General features: G+C 32.2%; 8 protein-coding genes and 1 long non-coding RNA gene across 12 annotated transcripts; 5 read left to right on the forward strand and 4 right to left on the reverse strand.

Annotated features, from left to right (window-relative positions):
• The first annotated feature begins 1,924 nt into the window (after positions 1–1,924).
• On the forward strand, positions 1,925–3,758 carry LOC116344755 (RING finger protein 11-like). The gene is made up of 2 exons (XM_031773484.1): positions 1,925–2,355; positions 2,495–3,758. The coding sequence occupies exons 1-2, from the start codon at positions 2,245–2,247 to the stop codon at positions 2,816–2,818; spliced, it is 435 nt and encodes a 144-aa protein (XP_031629344.1). The 5' UTR covers positions 1,925–2,244; the 3' UTR covers positions 2,819–3,758.
• A 109-nt stretch (positions 3,759–3,867) lies between these two features.
• On the reverse strand, positions 3,868–9,663 carry LOC116344798 (ionotropic receptor 93a). Of its 3 annotated transcripts, none has more exons than XM_031773550.1 (21): positions 9,289–9,663; positions 9,061–9,213; positions 8,829–8,965; positions 8,639–8,747; positions 8,390–8,548; positions 8,279–8,326; positions 7,868–8,193; positions 7,715–7,808; positions 7,558–7,656; positions 7,441–7,484; positions 7,254–7,360; positions 7,097–7,169; positions 6,930–6,998; positions 6,559–6,714; positions 6,304–6,466; positions 6,008–6,234; positions 5,749–5,929; positions 5,582–5,684; positions 5,385–5,494; positions 5,287–5,310; positions 3,868–5,215 (listed from the first exon to the last, which is right to left on the reverse strand). In XM_031773550.1, exons 1-21 carry the CDS (start codon positions 9,386–9,388, stop codon positions 5,118–5,120), a joined length of 2,580 nt encoding a protein of 859 aa, XP_031629410.1. In that variant the 5' UTR covers positions 9,389–9,663; the 3' UTR covers positions 3,868–5,117. The 3 variants fall into 3 exon arrangements, with proteins under 3 accessions (XP_031629410.1, XP_031629409.1, XP_031629411.1); XM_031773549.1 differs by having other exon boundaries at positions 5,582–5,705; XM_031773551.1 differs by lacking the exon at positions 6,930–6,998 and having other exon boundaries at positions 5,582–5,705.
• Positions 9,664–9,729: 66 nt separating this feature from the next.
• On the forward strand, positions 9,730–10,614 carry LOC116344799 (nucleoplasmin-like protein). Its single transcript, XM_031773552.1, has 5 exons — positions 9,730–9,871; positions 9,930–10,054; positions 10,118–10,268; positions 10,336–10,418; positions 10,484–10,614. Exons 1-5 carry the CDS (start codon positions 9,835–9,837, stop codon positions 10,547–10,549), a joined length of 462 nt encoding a protein of 153 aa, XP_031629412.1. The 5' UTR covers positions 9,730–9,834; the 3' UTR covers positions 10,550–10,614.
• A 683-nt stretch (positions 10,615–11,297) lies between these two features.
• LOC116344768 (nucleoplasmin-like protein) lies at positions 11,298–12,496 on the forward strand. The gene is made up of 4 exons (XM_031773504.1): positions 11,298–11,434; positions 11,731–11,876; positions 11,984–12,208; positions 12,285–12,496. Exons 1-4 carry the CDS (start codon positions 11,416–11,418, stop codon positions 12,357–12,359), a joined length of 465 nt encoding a protein of 154 aa, XP_031629364.1. The 5' UTR covers positions 11,298–11,415; the 3' UTR covers positions 12,360–12,496.
• A 447-nt stretch (positions 12,497–12,943) lies between these two features.
• On the forward strand, positions 12,944–14,028 carry LOC116344718 (nucleoplasmin-like protein). Its single transcript, XM_031773398.1, has 5 exons — positions 12,944–13,138; positions 13,253–13,395; positions 13,478–13,597; positions 13,680–13,784; positions 13,856–14,028. The coding sequence occupies exons 1-5, from the start codon at positions 13,102–13,104 to the stop codon at positions 13,946–13,948; spliced, it is 498 nt and encodes a 165-aa protein (XP_031629258.1). The 5' UTR covers positions 12,944–13,101; the 3' UTR covers positions 13,949–14,028.
• On the reverse strand, positions 13,951–15,080 carry LOC116344716. The gene is made up of 4 exons (XM_031773395.1): positions 14,863–15,080; positions 14,700–14,805; positions 14,311–14,640; positions 13,951–14,256 (listed from the first exon to the last, which is right to left on the reverse strand). The coding sequence occupies exons 1-4, from the start codon at positions 14,972–14,974 to the stop codon at positions 14,004–14,006; spliced, it is 801 nt and encodes a 266-aa protein (XP_031629255.1). The 5' UTR covers positions 14,975–15,080; the 3' UTR covers positions 13,951–14,003.
• Positions 15,081–15,213: 133 nt separating this feature from the next.
• LOC116344717 lies at positions 15,214–16,634 on the reverse strand. Its single transcript, XM_031773396.1, has 5 exons — positions 16,233–16,634; positions 16,012–16,117; positions 15,661–15,953; positions 15,563–15,593; positions 15,214–15,487 (listed from the first exon to the last, which is right to left on the reverse strand). Exons 1-5 carry the CDS (start codon positions 16,321–16,323, stop codon positions 15,265–15,267), a joined length of 744 nt encoding a protein of 247 aa, XP_031629256.1. The 5' UTR covers positions 16,324–16,634; the 3' UTR covers positions 15,214–15,264.
• A 240-nt stretch (positions 16,635–16,874) lies between these two features.
• On the forward strand, positions 16,875–22,168 carry LOC116344715 (4-hydroxybutyrate coenzyme A transferase). Of its 2 annotated transcripts, none has more exons than XM_031773394.1 (8): positions 16,875–17,231; positions 17,304–17,595; positions 20,258–20,650; positions 20,746–20,888; positions 20,952–20,997; positions 21,213–21,428; positions 21,485–21,694; positions 21,779–22,168. In XM_031773394.1, the coding sequence occupies exons 2-8, from the start codon at positions 17,403–17,405 to the stop codon at positions 22,018–22,020; spliced, it is 1,443 nt and encodes a 480-aa protein (XP_031629254.1). In that variant the 5' UTR covers positions 16,875–17,231; positions 17,304–17,402; the 3' UTR covers positions 22,021–22,168. The 2 variants fall into 2 exon arrangements, with proteins under 2 accessions (XP_031629254.1, XP_031629253.1); XM_031773393.1 differs by having other exon boundaries at positions 16,875–17,124.
• LOC116344719 lies at positions 18,559–23,603 on the reverse strand. Its single transcript, XR_004201449.1, has 4 exons — positions 23,518–23,603; positions 22,955–23,428; positions 19,671–22,733; positions 18,559–19,468 (listed from the first exon to the last, which is right to left on the reverse strand). It is a non-coding gene; the product is annotated as an uncharacterized LOC116344719 (long non-coding RNA).

A 23,603-nucleotide genomic window follows, 5' to 3' on the forward strand; every position in this document is an offset into this window, starting at 1 on the left:
AAAAAAAAAACAATGTATGAATATATATTATAATGGCAAATGCCATTTGATTTGCGATGAACAGTATACGTCACGGACAAAACAATTTACTGTGTTGTTGTTTGATGAAAGGTAAATTGTTGTGTCAAAAAATCTCCATGAGTTTCATATTGGCCCATACAGAATACATCATTTCCCATACAAAATAATTTGGGGTCCAAAAGACCCCGTTGTGCTTTTACGTTAGTATTTTGTATAAGACTTCCCAAAACTTCATCTATGCACCAAACATTGAAATTTTTGATTTTATCACATAGATATGATATTAAAAAAGAAAACGTTCAGCGAAATTTTCCAATTTTTTTTTATATTTTTGTGATTTTTTCAAAAAACTAACTCTTAGGGTCTAAGAGACCCCACGTGTGCGTTTGAGGGTTAAAGATATATTTAGTTTGTATTACTTTTGCTGTATTACGAATTTGTAATGAAAATTCAAATATAAAATTGGTGTCGCCCACTACAGTCGTGAATTGGTACTCGTCTATTTGACTATAGTCAAACTCAGCTGACATAAGCTGACATTTGGTGCTTTTTTTCTTTCATTTTCGTTACAATACACTCTGGGAAATGCGTATCTATCATAAGTTGCATGTGTATGTGTGTTTTTCTGATAAATACAAACTCAATTCGCACACACTACAGTATCAGTATTTGAACGAAAATAACAAAAATAAATTAATGAAGAAGTGAAAAAACACAAGCGAAGTAAATATGTCGTCTCGTCTGTTATTTGTGGTATAAGTCGAATGTATACTATTCGCCATCGTAAACAAGAGTTTGCAAAGCATTAATTTTTTTAAATTTTTGTGAGATAAATTGCATTAGTTTATCTTATCCAATTAACTAGATAGAAAAAAATCTGTCGACACACAAAGTGCCAACCTATAAACTACGTTCAATAAATACGACATTTGAAAAGTGGAAAATACGTGTGTTGTTCGTGAAATTAATTTTGTTGCGAAAAAAAATAATGTGCATTTGCTTGATATTTTTTGTTTGATATATTATTTTTCGTATGTCTCTATCATTGATACACACAGCACACGAAAAAAAGAAATCAACAAAATCAGTGTAAAGAAAATATACAGCGAAGACAGTGTTATTTTGGTATTCATCAGTTCGGCTCTTCGCAACGCAATGTTATGTGCTCCAAGTAAATGACTGTGTATTTTGTATGTTTTTTTTTTGCTATTGCTGCTGCTGATGTTGTAGGAGACGCAGTGTATTTCACCAGACAAAGAAACAAGTAGACTATTGCGTTTTGCGTAAAACGACTCCAAACCCAAACCAAACAGAGATAAACCGATAAATTGTGGTAACGAGAAAAAACCCATCGAAGTTTTTATTATTTTTTTTCGGTAAATCAACTTTCTCCATTTGTTATCGCAATAATAACCGGAATACAACAGAAACCCTATCAAAGTGATGAAGCATTGGAATAATTAGATTTATGCAAAAAAAAATCAATCATTTATTGTCGCTGCTATTTTTTTGTGTGTGTGCTCTAGGCAAATATATGCAAGGACAGGCAGACCAGTGTAATGATTATAAAAATCGAATGGAGAACTAAACACGGAACTGAATAAAAACTTCTAATCGTTTTACACAAACCAGAGAATAATAGCACTAAAATCGGGCCGAAACTAGATTCATAAAACCATATGTCGTGCGTCAATACATATTCGATTTTTTGTGTTAGAATATTGAGCCAATTTTCATTCAAAACGACGAATGCAATCATGAATTGACCTTACAGCCCATACATTCTCATCGCCGACACCATCGCACGTTAGTTGTGTTTTTCCCTTTCATTCGTTCGTTCGTTGATTCGATTTCGGTATTATTTTTTTTCTTTGCCGTTTGTTTTTTTTTTTTTTTTGTTATTTTCATTTGCATATTTAAATTGCTGGACATTTGGTGCAATAAAATTGATTGAGAGAAATAAAGTTTGCACTTTTATATGTTTGAACTGTGCACGAGTCAAATCAAGAAGTAACGCTAAAAGATTGAATTTGCTTTGTTTGAAGCTGATAATTTATTTTTGTGATAGAATAACCCTTTTCATTCATTTGATAAATGTGATGCGTAACGAAGGGTGACAAAACCAAAGCTAAAGCAAACTAAAATAAAACGCAAATAAATATTATAATCGATCATCTAATACTAGTTAAACAAAAAATAGTGACACAAAAAAAAACTACAAAAATGGGCAATTGTTTTAAACGGTCAACGACAGACGACATCTCTCTCTTGCGAGGTGGCAATGAACCAAATCGAGAATCTACAGAACAATTGGGACCGTCACCATTATATTCGGTAAGTATCGTATTTTGACGCATGGCGCTATCTTTGATGACGAATCAAAAAGTTAGAACAATGATTCACCCGATTTGTATTCATAGTTTTGAGTGAATAGTAGATTTTTATATCCATTTTATATTTTATTTTGTTGCAGGAGGTCTTGCAACCAGTATTCTATCCATCACCGTCGGTGAGTCGGCCAGTGTCTCATCTAACTGAGGAGGAACAAGTGAAAATAGCAAAACGTATCGGTTTAATACAACATTTACCCGTTGGCTTGTACGATGGATGCAAAAAGGCTCGCGAATGTGTTATTTGTATGATTGAATTCAATGTGGGCGATTCAATCCGTTATCTACCTTGTATGCATACCTATCATGTTGGCTGTATTGATGATTGGCTAATGCGTAGTCTAACATGTCCATCTTGCCTCGAACCGGTCGATGCAGCACTTCTCACCACTTATGAAACTTGCTAAAATCTGCGTTTTACTCTTTTCGCATCTCATCCAAACGCGAGGAAAGATGATGAAATTATTGACCTTTTTTATACATTAAAAAAATCGATAAGAGAGAATAATTTTTATTTTTGAAATTATTTTATTTTTCGTCGAAAAAGTAATCATTATTTTTTTGTGACGATTTAATGTGCGGGTCGACATATGACCATTGTCACTTGATGACTGCATATAATAATATATATATTAAAACATTTTACTAATGTTATTTATTAGAACCTCAACTCGATTATAAAATGAAAAATTCTATTCAAATGAAAGAAAAAAAGTAAAGAACATCCAATAATTAGAATAATAATATTAATAATAATTACATTTTGATTTGGAACAGATTTCGGTTACGGTTTACAAATTGTCTACAATAACGAAATAGTTCTGTCTTTTTTTGTGTAAATGAACAGCTTTTATCCAAATCTCTTTCCAAAATTTAAACAAAACTAAAAGAATAAACAATAAAAAGCGTATGAACAACAATAATAAACTATGATAAATAAATCGAGATTGTATTTGAAAATTGTGAAAAAAGGGAAAAAATGTATATGTTGTTTAGCTAAACAAATGAATATGTGTATATTTGCAAAGTTGATGCTTGTTTGGGTTTAATAGAGAAATAGCTTATACCATTTATTTAATTATCTATTCTTTACACCATTTATTATATTATATTTAGTAACACATATCTGTGTAACTTTTTTCTTTTTTGGTATTTTCTCTTACGTCTCTAACGTTTCAATTGGAATCCACATTTGAAAGAACAAAGCCAATTAACTATAAATTTTATTAGCATTGATCGGATTAAGATTGGTTATATTTACAAACTTTTTTGGAAATTTAATTTGTATTTATATTTGATATTAAAAATTAAAAGAAAAAACAATCAAAATTGAAAAATGTAAAAATACACATTCATTTTTTTTATTTTTTGCTCATTTTTGTTTTCAGTTTTCGACGGGAATTTTTGTTAGATAATTTATTTTTGAAATTATAATATTATTTGTTGACAATCTTATTAAAACATGAAATATATTTTTACTTTTATTTAATAATAATTTGAAGAATATCTGTATAAAAAAACTATTATAATATTCGTTGAGAATGCGATAAAAGTAAAGTCATTTAATGAGATAACATTGTTGCAGAGTAGGATGTTCGATTAAGTGAATTAATTTGAATTGCAAGATGCATGCTTTTTTGAAAGTTATAAATTTTCTGAAGATCTTAGAATTCAATTTGGTTTCAAATTTTTAATATTCTATTTGACGGTTCGTTAATTAATTGGGTATTATAAGATTATTTCCCGGAAGCAGATTTCCGATCAACTATTCTTGAATGAAAAATCTCTGGAAAAACTTTTGTGAAAAAAATGTGAGAAGGTGCTTCACAAAAAAAAGATCTTCACGTATTCTAGTTAGATGTCAACTTCCCAGAAAGATAAAGTTCCATACTAGCTGCAATTTAAGCTGGATGAGATTTAAGTGTGTCAAAAGTATTTTTGAGTCGGACAAAATACCGTGCGTCAATGCCAAATTCTTCCGAAATTTTGTTTTTGAAAACAAATAAAACGATAAGCAAACAGAGTGTCAAAGACCACATTAAAATCTCGTTCATAAAATTGAGATTATTGTCTAATAAAAAAGCGGCTAGGCCCTGCTAACGCTATGAGAATTGCTAGCATAATGCTAGTAGTATTAGATGTGCGTAATGTGTTAATGAACGCTTTAAATATTTCCTTTTTAAACTTCTATTATAATTGTAACAAGCTCTCTATAACATTTCTAACTCGTGCAAATTGTCCGAAATTAAAAAAATAACATAATAACATAAACCCATAGAAATTCGCATTATAGTATATAAAATAATCGAGTCTTATAAATGCCATTCGCACACGATTGCAATAATCTGATAACCGAGAACAAATATTAACAAAAAACATCGCATTCGTCAATCTTTCTTAAACGAATGAAATTTTTACATTTTTGAAATGAATGTTTTGATTATAATGTTTTTTTTTTTTGAAAATAATCGTACCCTTCATCAATCGATGTTTTCTGTATATAATGACTGTGATAAACATAAAACACAAATTTGATTTGCTGGTTAATGGTTTCGAAATTAATACGATAAACAATAAACCATGAAATCTTGCATAAATGTGCGAACACAATCTTTCTGTGTTAATGCGTCAGTTTTTTTGGTTCTATCGTCTGATAAGATACCATTCCCTTCCGTAGAATAGAAACTAACAGTTTTTTTGTTGTTGTTACTTAACAAACGGTTTGATTAGTTTTTTATCATCTAACACTCTGTATCGGCGGCAACAGCATTCTATCATTATGATAAATATTGCAGCAATTATACCTGAAAGCAAACGGAAAATACAGATAATTTTGAACATATCTATTAAATCCACCCATTAGAGAATATATCACCTGCAATTAATACAAGGAAACATCCTGAAAGTAAACGGAAAATAAAGGTAATTTTGAAGATATGTATAAATAGGTGGAACAGAGATGACTTTGCAGACCTTGCATATCAGCCAGATTCACAGTATGGTTTTCGATTTCCATGCTACTTATTTTGCTGGTGCAACGATCTTTTTTTGGTAAATATTCACTAAGCCATCGGTTAATGAAGCTATAATATAAAATGATAGTTTTAATAGGTTAAAAATTCTAGACAATTTCTCGTCCGTTCACATTGACGGCAGAGTATAAAAAATACCCCATTTGTAGCATTCGGTAGATTTCATCATTGATTATATTCAAATAAGGGCTATTGGCTGGCAGTATCAAACCGATCTTTTCATCTAGAAACTTCTCATTGCCTGAAAATATACATAGAAATACTAAAATGATAATTGATTGAAATACTTTTACTGTGGGACCCACTCAATGTGAATTCGCATTTATCCGTCTCAAGATATTCTTTGCGCATAATATGCAGTAGATTAGTTTCCCAATCAATTATTATATGTTTGCCAGAACGTACACGAGATATTGTGCTTTTGGAAACTATTTCATGATTCTCCGTGCTTTCATTCAATTTAACATATTTCTCAATATCGGTTTCCTATATTGGGCAGAAAATTAAATTCTTTTTATATATACATATATTTCCAATATTTCGTTATTTTCCAAGTGCACTCACTTTAAGAAATGATTCCAGAAATGTATTTGATCGAATGCTCCATGTGAATCCACCTTGCTCCTGTGACTTGACCAATTGACTAATTGAATTTACTGAAATCTCCATCTTGGGAAAGGTTAAAAAAGCGACTAAATTGCCACAGTATATAGCAACAACAACAAGTACCACCATCCACCATGTACCAACAATGATTCTTCCACTGTCCGATCTCGGTAAATACATACCACCTTCATATATGACAAGATATTCAAAAGTCAGAAAAGTAAAGGACGAATTTCGATAAGATTATATTGTACCTTGTTGAAGAAGGGCACCATACATGTACCAAAAGCAATTTTGGACTTTAAATAATCCACCCTTTTTCGTAATTTGATGATGTTCATGATACGGACTTAGATAGTGTACAGCATAAAATAGCGGACCAATTAAAGCTATTGTGAATGACAAACAAAGCCAAGTCTATAATGAAAACATAATAATTTTTGGGTAAACGAAACTCTTTCTATGAATAATATATAAAATAAAAATCGAAAAAAGCTGAATCTCTTTACTTCCAAAGTGAATGGAGAGAGAAATAGGTATAGACGACTGAGCTCTTTTGGTCGCGGTATCATCATTCCGTATGCTTGAACACTTATTGGATACGTATAGTTTATCATCTTTTCATACGTTTCGTGTACTGTTAATCCAACTGCTCCAAATAGTACCTGAAAAATCACGACCAATGTTAAAAGTCACTAGTTTTTCAATAAAATCAGTGCAATAGCACTTCTTTTCCATTTCACATGATTCATAAATAAATAAAATTTCAATCAACTCGCGAGTAAAGTTCAGTCGGTCAAAAGACCGAACAATCACAAGCTGATACATTTTCTGTTGATACCAAATGTAGGTATGTGATTTTTTCTTGGATTCGTTTTACCATGTTATCGGTTACTAATTCAAGTATATCGACCGGTAAATTGAATGTAGATTTTATGTCATCATCAGCCTTTCGTGTATGATTGAAAAAAAAAATCAGTTGGATAATAAATTAATACTTCTAAAGGTGAAATCGAACAAAATTCAATAGAATTCATCAATAATTACCGTTACGTTGAAATCGTCCCAAAAGCTATATCCACTCCGATTAACATTTCTTTCAACATTATGCACTAGGTAACTGTAATAAAAAAATATTCATCGAAACAATTTGCAAAGAAAAGCCAAATGGCACTGATTTATGCCAATCACATTATAAGCTTACGTAAAGTTTAGTTTATCGGCCAATTCTTTAAGAATATTAACGGTGACGCCACGCATACCTGTTACTTGACCAGCATCGTTGTAACTAACAATCTGCCATGGAGGATTCTATAAAAAGATTTCAATATTTTAACCCAAATCACAAAATCATTCAATGATTGCTTTTTTGTTAAATATTTATCACTTACATGATAAATAGCAATAGGAACGCTTCTATTGCGAAAACCATGAGCTAAAATAATAATAATTTTGGTTCATCAAAAATCGAAATGAAATGAAATCAAATTCCATGATAAATGACCTACCAATATGTGGATATATTTTATCATAATGAATAAAACCGTTTGTTGGTTCCCAAACAGCTGTATACGTCGACACCGGTTTAAATGGCTTCAATTTTCCACCTAAAACGAACATAGTTAGTATAATTTTGACATTCACATCTGCTAATTTTTTACGAACTTTCAGACATATCAAATCGTAAGCCCCACGTTTCGATCGATTCGAATTTCCAATTTACACATGGTTTACATAATTGTTCCTCCCGTAAACGTTCCTTTTATCAAATATATCGATGAAAATATATTAAAAGTTATATTATTACATATTGCATACCTTTATAAATTCCAGCATGCTATCACGACGTTCTCGTTTTGATAATCTAATCGATTCCCATTCTTCGTCTGAAATTTGACTATAAATTGCTTCTTCTTCACGCACCAATTTCGACAGAGACATTGCAAAATTTTTAAATAATTCATGGTACAAGCAATCTTCGCCCATCGAACAACTGCCATTAATAATTGTATTATTCGATGCAATTGCCACATTTCCGCCTTCTTTCACGTATGTCATCAATTGGCTTACATTTGTTTTACGTGGATTTGATATCAAAAACATCCACTGACTTCCAGTATTAATCATATTCATTTCCGTCGCCACTTCACAAAAAATTACATTCAATCACTAATATAAACTAAATTGAATCACTTTGAAAATCTCTTTTTCAATTTTTAATCGACTTACCTTCAATTATCGTCATAGGAATCGTTGCAATCACCAGAAAATTTGAACCTAGTAATGGAAAACAAATATTTTTCCGTAATTTTTTTTACAACAAAAAAATCAATGACCTACCAACATTTCTAATGGGAAAACTCAACAAACTCTTCTTGATATTTTCACGACGTTCATACACATCTGTGCTGCTATTCAGTTTTAACAGTGATATTGACATTGCCAACGATGCACTTTCAACACTGAGTGCATTTGCTACGCGACTGATTGTATCACGATCTATAAAAAGCAAAAAAGGAACAAAAAGTAATAACTAGCGACTCATTTCTAAGCGAACGTTTTTCATCAGAGATTTAAAGAAATCCAAACCAAAAATATCATCGTAGAGAATCGTCGCTGTTTTCCAGTTCACTAAATGTGATGTCCGAATATCCAAAATAATTTGAGGCAATTCAACTCCAATTTTAATGCGAGGAATCTATTGCAAAAAATAAGAAAAATTCAAATAAAATGAAAAATAAGAAAGCGAATTAGAAGAATAAAATTTTAAAAATATTACAGTTAATGCTTCGTGCAAAGGAAGACGTGGACAGTCGGGATCTGTGATAGCCATGAGAAGTAGACGTTCCCTTTGAACATGCTCAAATATTTCCCAAGTGGAAGTACAACTGGCTATTGAAAATATTGCTGTGAAATCTATACATCAAAATTAATTAAAAAAATACACCTTTTTGGCAGAGGAAAATACTTTTTTTCTATTTCAAAATTACTATTATTTTTGTAAGACTAACCTTTATTGAAATTAATTTTGCTCCATGAATAGTATTTTATGTTTAATCCGGCTCCTTTTAAATCTTCTCGAATGACTCGTTCGATTATTTCCTTCATTTTTTCAAAGGTTTTTTCGTACTCTTCGCCGAGATATTCATGGTCGATGATTACACCTGTCGATGATTACAATTGAAATATCATCGTTTTTTTTTATAAAACATATTAAAAAATGTTAGTGATCCATTTACCAACGGTTGCATTGGCTACAAGTAGCGATGGAAAGTCGTTTGCTTGAGAATATTTTACCCAGACAAAAATTAAAATTAAAATTCTAATGGCTTTTGCCATTCTGTGTGCACTTCTTGTTTATCCACTTTTTATCAATTCAAGCTGTCGAACTATTTTGATCACCAATTCGAAGTGATTCGGTTTATATACCCACGGAAAAACGGTTGCATCATTTATAATTCAAACAATTTCACATAAGGTGTCAGAAGATCAGATGAATAAAAAATTCATTATCACCGTTGGTTGAAAGATTTATTCCTTCCATTCGAAGAATTGAAAGCACATTTGTTTTTGCTCAATTATATGTAGGTGTTGTACTAGATCCGTTTTGCTCACACACTATTCAGTAGACATAAAAAAAGAACTGATATTCATTCAATCATTCATTCACACAAGTGACAGAAACATGTATATGTCAAATTGTATGTCTTTTTCTTTCTTTCCCTTTCTGTGTATTGCACGCGTACTTTTCACATTCGAATAAACATTTCGTTCAAATCAAGAAAATGACCAGCGCAATTAAAGCCGAAGAATATTTTGTTGGTGAGTTTGAAGTGATAACGATTTTACAGACTATTGAATAAAATTGTGGATTTTTCAGCCATCACGCTCGATAAGGCCGAAGCTGAGTACATTTGGCAACCATTAGAACCAGCTCAACGTTTGGCGATAAGACAAGTTATGCTTGGTCACACTGCCAAAAAAGATGAATACAATGTAGTAGAAGTAAGTTATTCAATACAAATTTGCATTTTAAATGAAGAAAACTTCATACACAAGTATTCTTAGGTTAACGCTCCAACATCTAATGGTTCCGTCAAAATCCCAATTGCCGTACTGAAAATCGGTGAACAACGTGTTGTACAATCAAATTTGGAGTTTCCCGAAGGTCCCATCACATTCAAATTGATCAATGGAAACGGACCTATTATCATTCACGGTAGAGCATTTAAAGCATATAATACAATGCTGTATAATATCAAAATATAAACTTCTTTTTCCTAAAGGAATGCAAGCACCGCCAGACACAAGCTGTGCTGAAGATGCTTTAGCCATGACCGGGGAAGATGAGTTGGGTGATGAAGAAGAGGTAAAAAACGGAAAGGTTATAAATTTAAATTGAAGGTTTTTGAATGGTTTTCGCTTCTATTTCAGTTGCTCGAGGAGGAGGATTATGTTGAAGAAAACCCACCAAAGAGACAAAAAATAAGCCACAAATGAAACTATGAATGTTTTTTTTTAAATAGCTTTGAATAAAAGACCTCAATAAAAAAATGATTTTTTTAAAAAAATTCTCGTTTCATTCCATTTTAATGTCAATTGGAAAAAACCTTGTGAAAATGTGCGATTTTTCGTCATCAAATCTTCAGTTCATAATCTGTGATAATGATTTGTTTGTTAAGCATTATTCACGTTGACAGATGATGCACGCTGTAGTAGATAGATTGACAGCCTACTTGAAAAATGTATTTTTCAGTAAAATTTCAAAATAAAGACAATTTAAGAGCATAATTTTAATAATTCGACTCTCTATTAATAATAAGATTTTGGGAACTTTTTCACTATTCGATAAACAAGAGTCTAAAATTCATTGCATATTGATAATGAACTTTTTAAGCGCCAAAAATTCAAAATATTGAAATTGATCCAGATAGGAGGAAATTGAATTGTAGATGTCTTTTTCAAATCCGAATGAAAATTAAAAGAAAAAACTATTCTTCAAGATTTACAGCTTCTTGATCATATGAAAAAATGTAATATTTCTATTTTGAGTTGCCAAAATTTCACAATTAAAATAGTAAAAATAGTATTTTTTAATTCGAAATCTATTCCGAAAGGGTGAAAAAAGTGTAATTGTCATTTTTCAAAATGCAAAATTGATTTGTTGTATATTTCGTTCACTTTATTGAACAGACCATGGGCTTGATGTACTAGATTGGTTTGATGGTTGTTCATTTCAGTAGCGAAAATGTCAAACGTCAATATACAACGAGTACATCTCTGCTATAGCTCTTTTCTTCATTGACCGGCCTATTACTCGTATCTTGTTCCGATAAAAATCCAATTTTATTCCACTAATCATAACAATGGACGACAATTTTTACGGTAAATATTTAATTGTAATGAATTTTCTATTTGTGCATGTTGGTATTTTGTATTTGATCTGTGAAAATTCTGTGGAAAATCCATCGAAAAATATCGATCCGCGACAAAAAAAAAATACTTTTTTGTTTGGCAACAAATGTTTGTGTATGAAATGTCAAAGTGTTACACTTGTGTAAACACATTTTTTGTGTGCGAGGGAAAATTTTCCATGTTTCATTTTATAAACTTAGCACATTGAATTAAATTGATAAATTGAATATGCTCATGGGATTTATCGTCTTAATTTCTACTGATAGCAACCACACTGGATTCAACCAACAAAACGGTCAAATGGGACGTCGTTGGCGATACAAAAGAATTTCCAAATCCATTCTACAAATTGATCATTCGTCAATTTTTGCTCGGTCATACGGCCAAAGAGGATGAATATAATGTTATTGAGGTGAGTATTGTATTTAAGAAACAAAACCATCCAAAGATGCCTTTTGCCAATCAAAATCAATAAATAACAATGCTGATTCTTTTTTTTCAAAAATGAATATGCTGCAGGTGGAAACGTCCTCGATGACTGAATCGAAACCAAATCAAGTAAAAGTGCCCGTCGCCGTATTGAAAGCTGGCGAAACCCGTTCCATTCAAACAGTTTTGGAGTTTCCAGACTCGCCAGTCACATTTACGCTGGTTGAAGGTAGTGGACCCGTTTACATTCATGGTCAACAAGTGCCAGGAAACTATGAAATTGAAGACACCACTGAATTGAGCGACGAAGAAGAGGTATGAAACGATTTTTACTCACATATTGTGGTTTGCGTACGTCTCTGTATCTAATATGCTCTTTTTTTGTTTCCAGGAGGATGAAGAAGATGTCAAAATGGCTAATGCAAAAGCGAAAAATGCAAAGAATGCTAAGAATGGCAAAAAATAAACTAAACACCGAAATATTATCAAAAGTCCAGTCATGTTGTTGTAATGAAGTTCATTACAATAATGACAGATATGCCAGAAAGCATGATACTATTGTATAAATAATTTCCAATCAACATTAAACACAATACAAACATATACACTTTGTGGCATTTGACCCAGTTACATTGTAAATCTATAAAATAAATAAATTTGCATTAAGTTTGAGAAAAATACAATTTCGCATTTTGGAATAGATTTCGAATTTGTTACATTGGAAAGAAACGTTTGTTGTTTGTTTAAAAATAACCGTTTTACGTTTTCGAAAAGCACATGTTTAAAATAAATACCCCTGCTATTCCATCTTAATAATAATGCATCAAAATCAGCCGACAAACTTCAACCAATTAAAAACAACCTTTTATTCGAACTTCAACCAATTAAAAACAACCTTTTATTCGAATTGCATCAATAAATAAGTAAGATTCGCCAAAATCGGTCAAAATTAATTATGAGAGAATGGAAATGGTTTGTTCAGTTGGCACAAGTTTCTTACATCGTATCGCATCTAGTACGTTTAAGTTAATCAAATAAGAAAAACGTCAAACCCATGCATATTTCTTTATTAACCGGTGCGTTGCTTTGTACACATGGTATTCTTTGTAATTGAAGCAGTCGTATTCTAAATTTTCTTTTTCATTTTGCATCTGCCCACATAGAAGGTTCATTTCTTTCAAAATATATGATATAAAATTCATTACAAAATGAAAGGAGTTGTTAAAACCGAGGAATATTTTTATGGTACGTTTTAAAAAAAACCAAACATTTTTTATGGTTCTTATACAAAGAAGATAAAGTTTATCATATCTATATTGTGACATTTATAATTTAAACGAACATTATTTGAATAAATAGGTGCTACATTGGATAAGAACAATGCCACAGTGACATGGGACTCAAAAACCGAACAGGAAGATCAATTGAACGCTGATCGTTTACATTTGCGCCAAATTTTGCTCAGTCATACCGCCAAAGAGGGTGAATATAATGTTGTTGAGGTTAGTACCAAGCGAGAAAAAAAAATTAATGTTTCACGAGAACATTTTAATGACGCATTTCAATTACGTTTTATTTGAACAGGTGGAAACACTTTCAGCAAATGAAACTGTAAAAATTCCAATCGCTGTTTTGAAAGTAGGTGAACAACGTGTTGTTCAACCTGAATTAGAATTTCCTTATGGACCCGTCACATTCACATTGGTTCGTACACAAGAATTATTAAACCATTTTCTCTGTTATTCTTCTTTTCGGAATCATTTCAATTGTATTTTATTTAAAACAGATTGAAGGTAATGGCCCCGTTTATATTCACGGACAACAAGTACCAAATGGCTATGAAGACCAACTTCAATTGGGCGGCGAAGAATTTGACAGTGATGAAGAAACGGTAAGTTTAATTTTAAGTCTGTTTATTGTCAAACACTCCTCTAATACATTTTTGTATCATTTTTTTTTTAGTTGGAAGAAGAAGATTACGAAGAAGAAGCCGAAGACTTACCACCATCGAAAAAGCCGAAATTGTCCAGTAACAAACCAAACAAAAAGAAATAAGATCATTTCAACCGATTTATTTTTATTCAAATCAAATAACAATAAATACAAAACTTCATTGTACCACATGTTCTGCTTGATATACATTTTTTATTTTTTTGAATCGAACTAAATTTGTGGGCCGTATAAAACCAATGGTATGGTCGTTTTCATCAGGAAATTTCCTATCTATATAATCAATGTATCCGTTTAGATAAACACGGTCACTTTTACCTAGTTGCTTTCCCAATTTAAGTAAGTTTGGATCTTTATTGTCCATATATACTGAGTGGTATTCGTTTGATACCACCTCATCTGGTGTTCCCTTTCTGTAAGTGTACGATAAAAATGAAATGAAACGCTTTAAAAAAATTCAGTATTACCTTTGTATGAAATGTGTTCTCAAATCAAATCTACATGAATTCTCCCAGATGTTTGGTTCAGAACCAATGAAAGCCATCATTTCAACGCTGTTTTGATCAATTCGATTTATTCCTGTGAGATTATTTATCGTTTGTTCGGTGAGCTTTGGCATTGGTTCCAACATGAATATTTCGTTTGCCATAATCTCACAAGACCTTTTAGATCTTGAATCAATACGTTCAGTGATTGATCTTAATCGGCCTCCAATATGAATCCGCTGATCTGCTTTCAATATATTTTTGACAATTTTCAATAAATTAGGGTTCGCTATCACCACCTTGTGAATAGAACTGAAAATAATAAATTCAGTTAAATCGCATTGAATTTTAAAGAGGTAAGCCTTTCTTACTAGCTAGCGTTTTCGTTTAATGTTTTTAGGTAGAGATTTATAGCACCGTTTGGCAGTCGAACAATCGTATCCTCAATCGATCCACTCATTCTAACAATGTTCATTTCTGAAAGTTAAAACAATTACATTCATGTAATTAATAGGAACACGAAAAAGTATTTACCGCTTTTAATTGTGGGCATGCTAGTAGGCATGTGTTCTGTGCCATATCCATTTCGCAGTGAAGTTATTGCATTATTTTTTGCGAGTATTCTCTTGCAAATGGCCCGAAACATTGTGCCAATCAAAATGTTTACGAATTTCGATTACAAATAAACGCAGATCAAAACTTTTGTTGAAACAGTTCGATTTGAAGGTTAGCAAAATGTTATTATTTGACAGATGTCATAAAGTATTGAAATCATGTTGTCTTTGGACGACAAATTCAAATGTTCAGCAAAAACGAGATTTTGTATTCAAAAAATGAAGATATATAAAAATCAAAGAAAGGGTGATATTTTTTTGCAAACAACGCGATTTTTTTTTATTTCTACATCGAATTCCAATTATTAAATTTCTTTTTATTTTATGTATTGAATTTTGTTAATTTTACTAGTTGCTTTGGAATTATATGGCCTGACACATAATCTTTGCCATCAGGATGAGGCGTCGTTGAGTAATCAATGTGTCCCTTCAGATAAACTCTATCACCCTTACGTAAGTTTCGTGATGTTTGAAGCATATGCGAGTCGTTCGGAACTATTACCTTGTGATAATCACTCAATGTTAATTCGTTTGGTTTTCCTTTTCTGTAAATGTTCAACGAATGGAATGGCAATTACTAAATATGTCAGAAAGATTCAGAAAATACAAACACTTCTTACTGTGAACTAAAATGGGTCCTTATGCTGAATCCTTCAAAATTTTAATTCATTTATAAATGTTTATTTGATCATTTCTTATGATTAAAAATTTAAATTACCACTGCATGTCACAAAGTTTTGCACCTCAGCACCGATGAATGCCAACATTTCAATGCTGTTTTGATCGAATCGATGCATTTGATCTTCAGGTATAATATCGCTCACCAGATCATGCTTGTCCAACCGGTTCAATGAAGTAGCCAGTATCGAAACATTCTGATATCGTTTATCTTCAATGTATACATTCTCCGTCTGAAGTTTTCCATTGACATAAATGCGTTGATTGTCTTCCAATTGATCTCTCCACATGTTTGAAAGTGTGGGATTTGCTATAATCACACGGTGAATACAACTGAAAATATATTGAATTTATTCGAATTCGAGCAGAGAGAATTTAAGCGTTTGCTCACTATCTTTCTGAACTAATTAATGTTTTTAAAAAGAGTTCCATAGCACCGTTCGTCCGTCGCTCCACGTCACCTTGAATGGTGCCCATCACTTTCAGGGAATTTATTTCTGAAATATCAATGTATCAATCACAATGTTCATTACTTAAGCCCTTGAAAATCGTTCCAAATAAACGAGATTCCAAAAAGGATTCATTCGTCGATATTCTTTGCAAAAATGTTACCTTTTGGAAAATGATAAGCTTCGGTGGTATATGCATTTTTTAATATCGAAACCGGATGATACCTTACATGTTTGGAAAGAATGCGAAACATTTTATGTTAACGTTAAATGGTACGTTCTGATAAATCTGTGACACATTTGTGATTCTGTGTTGGGCTATTTTGGAGGTTATGATCGAATTGGTGAGTTTGACAAATGTCAAAAATAATCATTATGTTTGAGTTTTCATTCAGTTTTTTTAACGTTTGGGACATTTTTCAAAAATTATATAAAATTTCATATCTTTTGATGTAAAATCATCACATAAATTGATTATCTTTTATTTTAATGTATCTCACTGAGAAATAAATCGATTAAGTGAAGATTTCATTTACACTGTCTACAATCTACATGTAAACAAACACTTTAAAGATGAATTAATGGTCTAACTCAGACCGTCACAACGTCATTGCAAATTAATCTTCAATTATATGTTGCATGTATCAATAAAAAAAAAGAAAAACGCAAACGACGCGACGCAAACTGTATTTGTATTTGTGAGGTGTGAGACGCAACGTTGTGCGCTAGAACACCATTCTATAGAATATATATATGGTTACTACTATGTCAATATTATATATATATGAGAGAAAGTACACGATGAATGCATGTCTCCGTTTTTACGGCATAGTCGGTATGATTTAGTATTCGTTCAGCCGGCGGAAACAACGTAACCAAAATCACAATCATTTCAAATCATATCGACCAACAGTTTTATTTGAATTTTTAAATATTCCCGAAAAACGAGGAGTTTCTTTTTTATTTCGAGTGAAAAGTGTGAAATTTAATCGTCTGTGATTCCGGCTTTGTAAACACAAAGGAAGACACAAAGAAGAAATTGAATGTGTCTTGGTGTAAGTGTGTAGTGATTTTCGGCAATTGCTTCTGTGTCGAAAATTGACCCAACAACAACTGTCCATATTTATAACAACAACGATATTCTCAAAAAAAAAAAATCATTGTAAAAAAACTTTCAATTACTTAATCTTACTTCGAGTGTAAATTTACATAAGTTAATTTGTTTCGTTTCCAGATATTTTTTTTTTAATTATAACCTTTCACGACTCATACGACAGTTGTTTTTTTTTTCAATTCATTTGGTTTGTGTGTGAGTGTTGAAAAATTAAATGAAATGTACGCAATTCGTCGATATGTGAATTTCATTAATTTTGAGAAATATGGTCGTTTGGCAAACATTATCAGCGGTCAAAGTTCTTTGATGGCCAATAGAACATTTTACACATATTCACCAGAGCCTAGTCAGCCAATTAATCGAGATCCGACATTCTGTTCAATTGAAGACGCCGTCAAATGTGTCAAATCAGGTATAACTCTTGAAATATAAACTATCCGTATTTATTTTTGCCACGTACATTTATAAATGATCGTATGATACTACCAAAAATACCATCGAAAATAAACGATAGTTTGACTAGTCGGAAAGAAAAATGAGCCAAATTATTTGAATCTATTTTTAAATTCATAATAAATGAAGTTGTGTTCGTTGGATTGTTTCAATGCCGTGAGTTCGTTATGATCGACATACGTTTAATTTCTACTGTTTGAATGGTGCTGATTGTTTTTCATGGCGATTATATATTAACCGGGTTTCAATATTGATTTTTCCCGTAATAACAAGGAGTGTGAGGAAGAGTAAAGTGTATGTAAGATAGATATATCGCTTGTTTTTTTTAGTGAGGTATATGTGCCAAGCAGCTACATTGAATAAAACCACGATTGACACACATTGCGGAAGTCACTCCAATTTTCTTCATACAGAATTATAAAAAATTCAATATTTTTTTTCGCCTTTCACAATGAAATATTGACATTGCACTTAAACTGTTTGCTTTTTTTGATACCGTGTAACACTTGAGAAATGTGCGCGTGATAAAAATGAATATGGATTCACAAAAGAAGAGATAAGCAAAACAGTAATAGTGACAACTTGGTATAGATATTAGTTAAAAGATATTACTTTTACATATGATTGCTAGGGTTTTTGTAGTAGTTTTTCAGTATTGAAAACGCATTTAAAGAAAAATAAGCAATGGATCAAAACCCAGTTCTATAAATGAGTAGGAATAGCTTGAATATGAAATAGTAATTGAAAATCGAACGTTAACTTCGATTGTTTTCCAACGAATGTCAACTCGTTGAAGTTAATTGATTTTAAAATTCATTTGAATACAAACAACATCAAAGTTCACCAATGTCATAATGACCACAATACAAACGTAAACAAAATATTATTTTGATTCGTTTTTCGAATGTCGATGTTTATTATTCAAATTGAACATTGGTCCAAGTTTTTATTCATAAACTTTGTTCCGTGAATTTGCAAAATAGAGTACCAGAACGTATGTTTAAACGATGCAACCCGATCGTTGATTTATTTAAAGAAATTCAAGAAGTTATATTCGTTGAAAGCAAATATTTGCACTTGTTTCATCATATATTTTGTAGTTTGAGCCGTTGTCGTATAATTTTTTATACATTTCGTGCTTAATTATCGTCAATAAATTGTGAATCACAGTCAGAACAAGTGTTACGATTCGCCTTGTGCAATGCCAGGGAGACAATCACGAATACTACTCTGACGGCTCTGACGTTTTGTTTTCCGCATATTTACCGAGTCGTCACAATTAGTAAAGTATGTCCATTGAATGTTGTTGCTCTTTCTTATGCTAATGAAGCGAACTTTTCTTGGCGCTTTTTTCGCTTTCTATGATCAACCAATTTTCAAAGTTGTGACATTTTTAAAATCATCATAGAAACAGTTGATTAGATAAAAAAAATATTATATAAAACATGTTACGATTTATTTAGCAGTGTTAAAATAATATGCAATGCGAAATCAAACAATGACTTCATCAGAACAGATCATTCCAGTTTTTTTAAGTTACGCGGACGGTAGTTTTTCCTTTCTCTGTCATTCTTCTATGTTTCTGAAATTGTGTTCATTTACCACGTTTGAATGTGTCAAACATTTTTTATCACATCTTTGCATTGTTCAAAACTTGTTATTATGTATGGATTCACTTGTGGCTCACTGTTTACTATATGCACACACACACAGCCAGTGGCAAAGCGAGTAGAGATATGCAAATCTATGTATTATAGCCGGATAGCTTCACTGTATTAAAGTTAATTGAATAATATCAATTCCTAACCGAAATAAACTGAAAACATCGAGCGCTTTTTTTATTACGTCCACCCAAGGAACAATTGTTGGCACAAATTCATCCATTATCGGGCATATGTTGACGGTCAATATTGGGGTTGGATTTGTGTGTAGTTTCAGTCAATTTTACCGTCAAAATGGAACGGAAAAAAAATAAAAAAACAATTCAGTTAGATTGAATGCAAAACTAAACTATCAATTCAATAAAGTACTCACCTACGGGTTCTTTTATATTCCGCACAGCCCTAAATGAGGACCCGTACTGCGGTCAAGGGTACAATAGAAATCCTTGGATTTAAACTATTCACGCCTAGTAACTAACAAAATTGTTAAAATATTCTTCTTATGATTATAATTGAGAATTTTATTGAAAATAATTTGTGAAAATGTTTGCGCACATTTCTTTGGGTGACCGTTTTTTAAATATAGTCTAAGTTCGAAATACATTTTCTTTATAAAAAAACATTATGACGCGGAAGGACCTTGAATATAAAAATTCATTAATCACATCAGATTCACGGGGTTCGACTGATGCAATTACGACGACAAAAACTTATCAAAATGCTGAAACTGAGACAAAAAGTTGACTTATCGAACGTCATGCTCAATTTATCGCTGATTATAAGCAAAATACAATATTTATGTTTACGCTCAAAGTATCTCACGTTCGATGCAATTTGAGTGAGAATCATGATCGCGGCAAATGTAAAACAACGTATATAGATCACTTTTTTTAGATTTTGATTGAATCAGTGCTTATGAATTTGTGAATCAAATAATTGTAAACAAACATTTATTTTTAGGTGATACGGTATTTGTTCAAGGAGCTGCCGCAACTCCGACAAAATTGGTTTATGCGCTGGCTGAACATGGCAAAGCCGCTAACTTGAGTGATGTACAGATTTGTTCGATGCACACCGAAGGTTTGGCCGAATACACCGACCCATCGCTGGAGAAAACGTTCCGTTCGGTATCATTTTTCATGGGTGGAAATGTTCGTAAAGCGGTTTCAGAGGGACGTGCCGACGCTGTGCCAATCTTTCTGCATGAAATTCCAAAACTCTTCCATCAAAAAATTTATCGACCAGACGTTGCGTTGATTTCCGTGAGTCCACCTGATCAACATGGCTACTGTTCGTTGGGAACGAGCGTTGACTGTGTCCGAGCTGCTCTACAACATTCCAAATTGATTGTCGGTATGTTGATTATCATCGATGGCTATTTTAGTTTTGTGATTGACAACTTTAATGAGGAGAATGAACAAATAAAACAACTCACAATTTTTTTATAGCTCAAATCAACAAACAAATGCCACGTACATTCGGAGATTCAATTATTCATCAGTCACATTTCGATTTTGCCGCTCATATTGATGTGCCGCTACCATCGCATGGTGGAAAAGGGCAAACTGAACAGGAAACCAAAATCGGCCAGGTTAGTATGTTGTGTAGTTATACATTTTCTTTAAATAAATAAACTTCTTTTTATTTTATTAAGTTGATTGCAGAGAATCTGGTCGATGATGGTGCAACTTTACAAATGGGTATGATTTTGGTTTAAAATGGATAGCAGAAAACGATTCATTCAGCCGGATATGAAAAACTTAAACGGCAGGGATGTGGTCGCATTACACATTTTGGTTGGGTGACCGCTTTCGTTATCTTTCGAATCGATTTGCGACAAACAATGATTCATGATTTTTTTTTTTAAATACTTGATCGTTTTCAAATGTTATTCATTAACTTCTCTTTTTCTCAGGAATTGGAAATATTCCCGATGCGGTTTTAACTGCTTTGCATAATCATCAAGACCTTGGTATACATTCAGAGATGTTTGCCGATGGCGTTGTTGACTTGGTGAAAAATGGATGCGTTACAAATGCAAAGAAAGTCATTCATAAAGGCCGTATCGTTGGCTCATTTTTAATCGGAACGAAGAAATTATATGATTTTGTTGATAACAATCCATTTATTGGTAGGTTTATATCAAAGTATTTGAAAGCATTTATCCTTATTCACCGCCATTTCCAGAAATGTTGGATATTGCCTACGTAAACAATGTTGGAGTAATTGCACAAAATCCAAAAATGACTGCCATCAATTCGGCTATTGAAGTTGATCTCACTGGTCAAGTATGCTCTGACTCAATCGGAACACGGATGTATTCAGGATTCGGTGGTCAGGTTGATTTCATTCGTGGTGCTGCCGAGGGTTTCGATGGAAAGGGAAAACCAATTATTGGTTAGGAAAACATTTTATTAATATTGATAATAATTAACCAATAACATATCATATTTTCTTTTTTTTTTTTTTTTCACCTCATAGCATTGCCTTCAGTTACAAAACGTAACGAATCAAAAATTGTTCCAACGGTTAAATTGGGTGGCGGTATTGTGACATCTCGGGCTCATGTTCATTATGTTGTTACCGAATTTGGTATCGCATATTTGTTCGGCAAAACGTTACGGCAAAGAGCACATGCTCTCATCAATATTGCGCATCCAGACCATCGTGAGAGTTTGGAAAAAGCGGCATTCGAGCGATTGAAATGTATGCCCAGCGCCTAAGAATCCATACAAGTATTATATTTGTCATTTAAACTCTAGAAAGTTGAAGAAATTTGTTAAGACCTAAATTTGGAACGATTTATCTGAATATTTCAATAGAATTCGAAACAAAATAAATTGGTTTAAGAGAAAAACATTAAACAAAATATGTATAAATATGTTTTGATTCTTGGCAAATTCTTTTATGACTATTAATGAGGTTAGTATGTTGTGTAGTTAGACATTTTCTTTGAATAGATAAACTTCTTTTTATTTAGTCGATCTTTCAATCAATTTACTCAATTTAATATTAGCAAAAATGTATTATTACAACTAATAAATTGCGATAATTTAATTTACTTCAATTTCAATAAATAAATTATTATTTTTTAACTAGTTGCATCATCACTGAGTTTTCCATAAAAAGCGTGATCTATAAACCAAAATTTTGCCTTGGTTTCGGCATATTCAATGCCCAATAAATTGTTATTAGCTTCATTCAGAATTTTACAATAAATTCTAACTTTAACGTCCATGTTTTTTGCACGTTCCGTAAACTCGTACTGTGCCACATTGGTAGCAGAATGATAGAAATATTGTTTTGTTCCATCCCCACTATTCACAGCCACATAACAAGGATACTCCTTGGAACTAACATATATTACCTAGGGTAAATCACTCCCTTCAATAATGGAAATAACTGAAAAATAATTATTTTTGCTTCCTTGGGTTACCTAAGAGTTGATCAGAAGAAAAGAATGGAAAAAATGGAAATTAATCAATGCGTAATGGATCGGAATGGAAAATGAAACTATAGATGAAAGTATATACTTTATAGTTAAGTATTGTATAAAATCAATGACCACAACAACAACATTGCTTTAATTTGGGATTTCATTGTAGCAGTAGTAGTGTTGAGATCACTGAGAAAAAAGAGAAAAATTAATATACTTACTATTTCTAGTACTTGTTAGCATCGTCCACTACTACGTCTTGGTATCATTGTTTGAAACAATGAGATTCCCATTGTGAGAATGTTCGCGTAGACGTCCGTGCTTATAATTTTAATTTTTGATTTTAATTGTTGAAATAATAATGGAGTTGATGCCTGAATGGTCGGAAACAATTTGGCATCGGCAGATGATTCAACATATACAATCCCTTCTTAATCATATTTCTCGCTGCATTTATGTCGCGATTGAATATAACTGTTGTTTTCGGTTCCAGCTGCTTCTTGTATCTCTTTTTCTTTTGTCTTGGTTGTGGATTTGGATTTGCTTCTGGAACCGGTCGATCGAATGTACATATGGAACGGTATTTCCATTCTTCATGTTTCTTTTTGAAAGTACGATGAACTCTGCCTGTCCATTGAATTGGATCGTGAAAAACGCCATCTTCGACCGGTTTACAGTTGGGGCAAACTAGAAAACTGATTTTTTTTTGTTTGTTCAACAATGGAGAAAAGAAAATACAATCAATAATAATAATAATAATGTCATTCATTGGCAATGGTCTTACCGGTCTTTTGATTGACGTTCTGGTACACTTCTTCGTTTTTTCAGCTTACGTCCTGATCGACTACACTTCTGCGATGTGTTGTGTTC

This window comes from Contarinia nasturtii, unplaced genomic scaffold (genome assembly GCF_009176525.2).
Source record: "Contarinia nasturtii isolate CC-2019 unplaced genomic scaffold, AAFC_CNas_1.1 Cnas_scaffold_1182, whole genome shotgun sequence".
NCBI lineage: Eukaryota > Metazoa > Arthropoda > Insecta > Diptera > Cecidomyiidae > Contarinia > Contarinia nasturtii.

Coding starts and splice junctions, on each gene's coding strand:
- LOC116344716 (XM_031773395.1), bottom strand. CDS start 14,974: ATGTTTCGGGCCATTTGCAAGAGAATACTCGCAAAAAATAATGCAATA. Junction 14,641..14,699: donor TTAAACGAAAACGCTAGCTA/GTAAGAAAGGCT, acceptor TATTATTTTCAG/TTCTATTCACAAGGTGGTGA. Junction 14,257..14,310: donor AGAACACATTTCATACAAAG/GTAATACTGAAT, acceptor GTACACTTACAG/AAAGGGAACACCAGATGAGG.
- LOC116344798 (XM_031773549.1), bottom strand. CDS start 9,388: ATGGCAAAAGCCATTAGAATTTTAATTTTAATTTTTGTCTGGGTAAAA. Junction 8,966..9,060: donor CAAAATTAATTTCAATAAAG/GTTAGTCTTACA, acceptor TTTGATGTATAG/ATTTCACAGCAATATTTTCA. Junction 5,706..5,748: donor TAAATGCGAATTCACATTGA/GTGGGTCCCACA, acceptor TTATCATTTTAG/TATTTCTATGTATATTTTCA.
- LOC116344718 (XM_031773398.1), top strand. CDS start 13,102: ATGAAAGGAGTTGTTAAAACCGAGGAATATTTTTATG. Junction 13,598..13,679: donor GACCCGTCACATTCACATTG/GTTCGTACACAA, acceptor TATTTAAAACAG/ATTGAAGGTAATGGCCCCGT. Junction 13,785..13,855: donor TTGACAGTGATGAAGAAACG/GTAAGTTTAATT, acceptor TTTTTTTTTTAG/TTGGAAGAAGAAGATTACGA.
- LOC116344717 (XM_031773396.1), bottom strand. CDS start 16,323: ATGTTTCGCATTCTTTCCAAACATGTAAGGTATCATCCGGTTTCGATA. Junction 16,118..16,232: donor AGCTTATCATTTTCCAAAAG/GTAACATTTTTG, acceptor TTGATATTTCAG/AAATAAATTCCCTGAAAGTG. Junction 15,954..16,011: donor TTAATTAGTTCAGAAAGATA/GTGAGCAAACGC, acceptor ATATATTTTCAG/TTGTATTCACCGTGTGATTA.
- LOC116344755 (XM_031773484.1), top strand. CDS start 2,245: ATGGGCAATTGTTTTAAACGGTCAACGACAGACGACATCTCTCTCTTG. Junction 2,356..2,494: donor GACCGTCACCATTATATTCG/GTAAGTATCGTA, acceptor ATTTTGTTGCAG/GAGGTCTTGCAACCAGTATT.
- LOC116344768 (XM_031773504.1), top strand. Junction 11,877..11,983: donor ATGAATATAATGTTATTGAG/GTGAGTATTGTA, acceptor AATATGCTGCAG/GTGGAAACGTCCTCGATGAC. Junction 12,209..12,284: donor AATTGAGCGACGAAGAAGAG/GTATGAAACGAT, acceptor TTTTGTTTCCAG/GAGGATGAAGAAGATGTCAA.
- LOC116344715 (XM_031773394.1), top strand. CDS start 17,403: ATGTACGCAATTCGTCGATATGTGAATTTCATTAATTTTGAGAAATAT. Junction 20,998..21,212: donor TGGTGCAACTTTACAAATGG/GTATGATTTTGG, acceptor TCTTTTTCTCAG/GAATTGGAAATATTCCCGAT. Junction 21,695..21,778: donor AAAGGGAAAACCAATTATTG/GTTAGGAAAACA, acceptor TTCACCTCATAG/CATTGCCTTCAGTTACAAAA.
- LOC116344799 (XM_031773552.1), top strand. CDS start 9,835: ATGACCAGCGCAATTAAAGCCGAAGAATATTTTGTTG. Junction 9,872..9,929: donor AGCCGAAGAATATTTTGTTG/GTGAGTTTGAAG, acceptor TGGATTTTTCAG/CCATCACGCTCGATAAGGCC. Junction 10,269..10,335: donor CGGACCTATTATCATTCACG/GTAGAGCATTTA, acceptor TTTTTCCTAAAG/GAATGCAAGCACCGCCAGAC.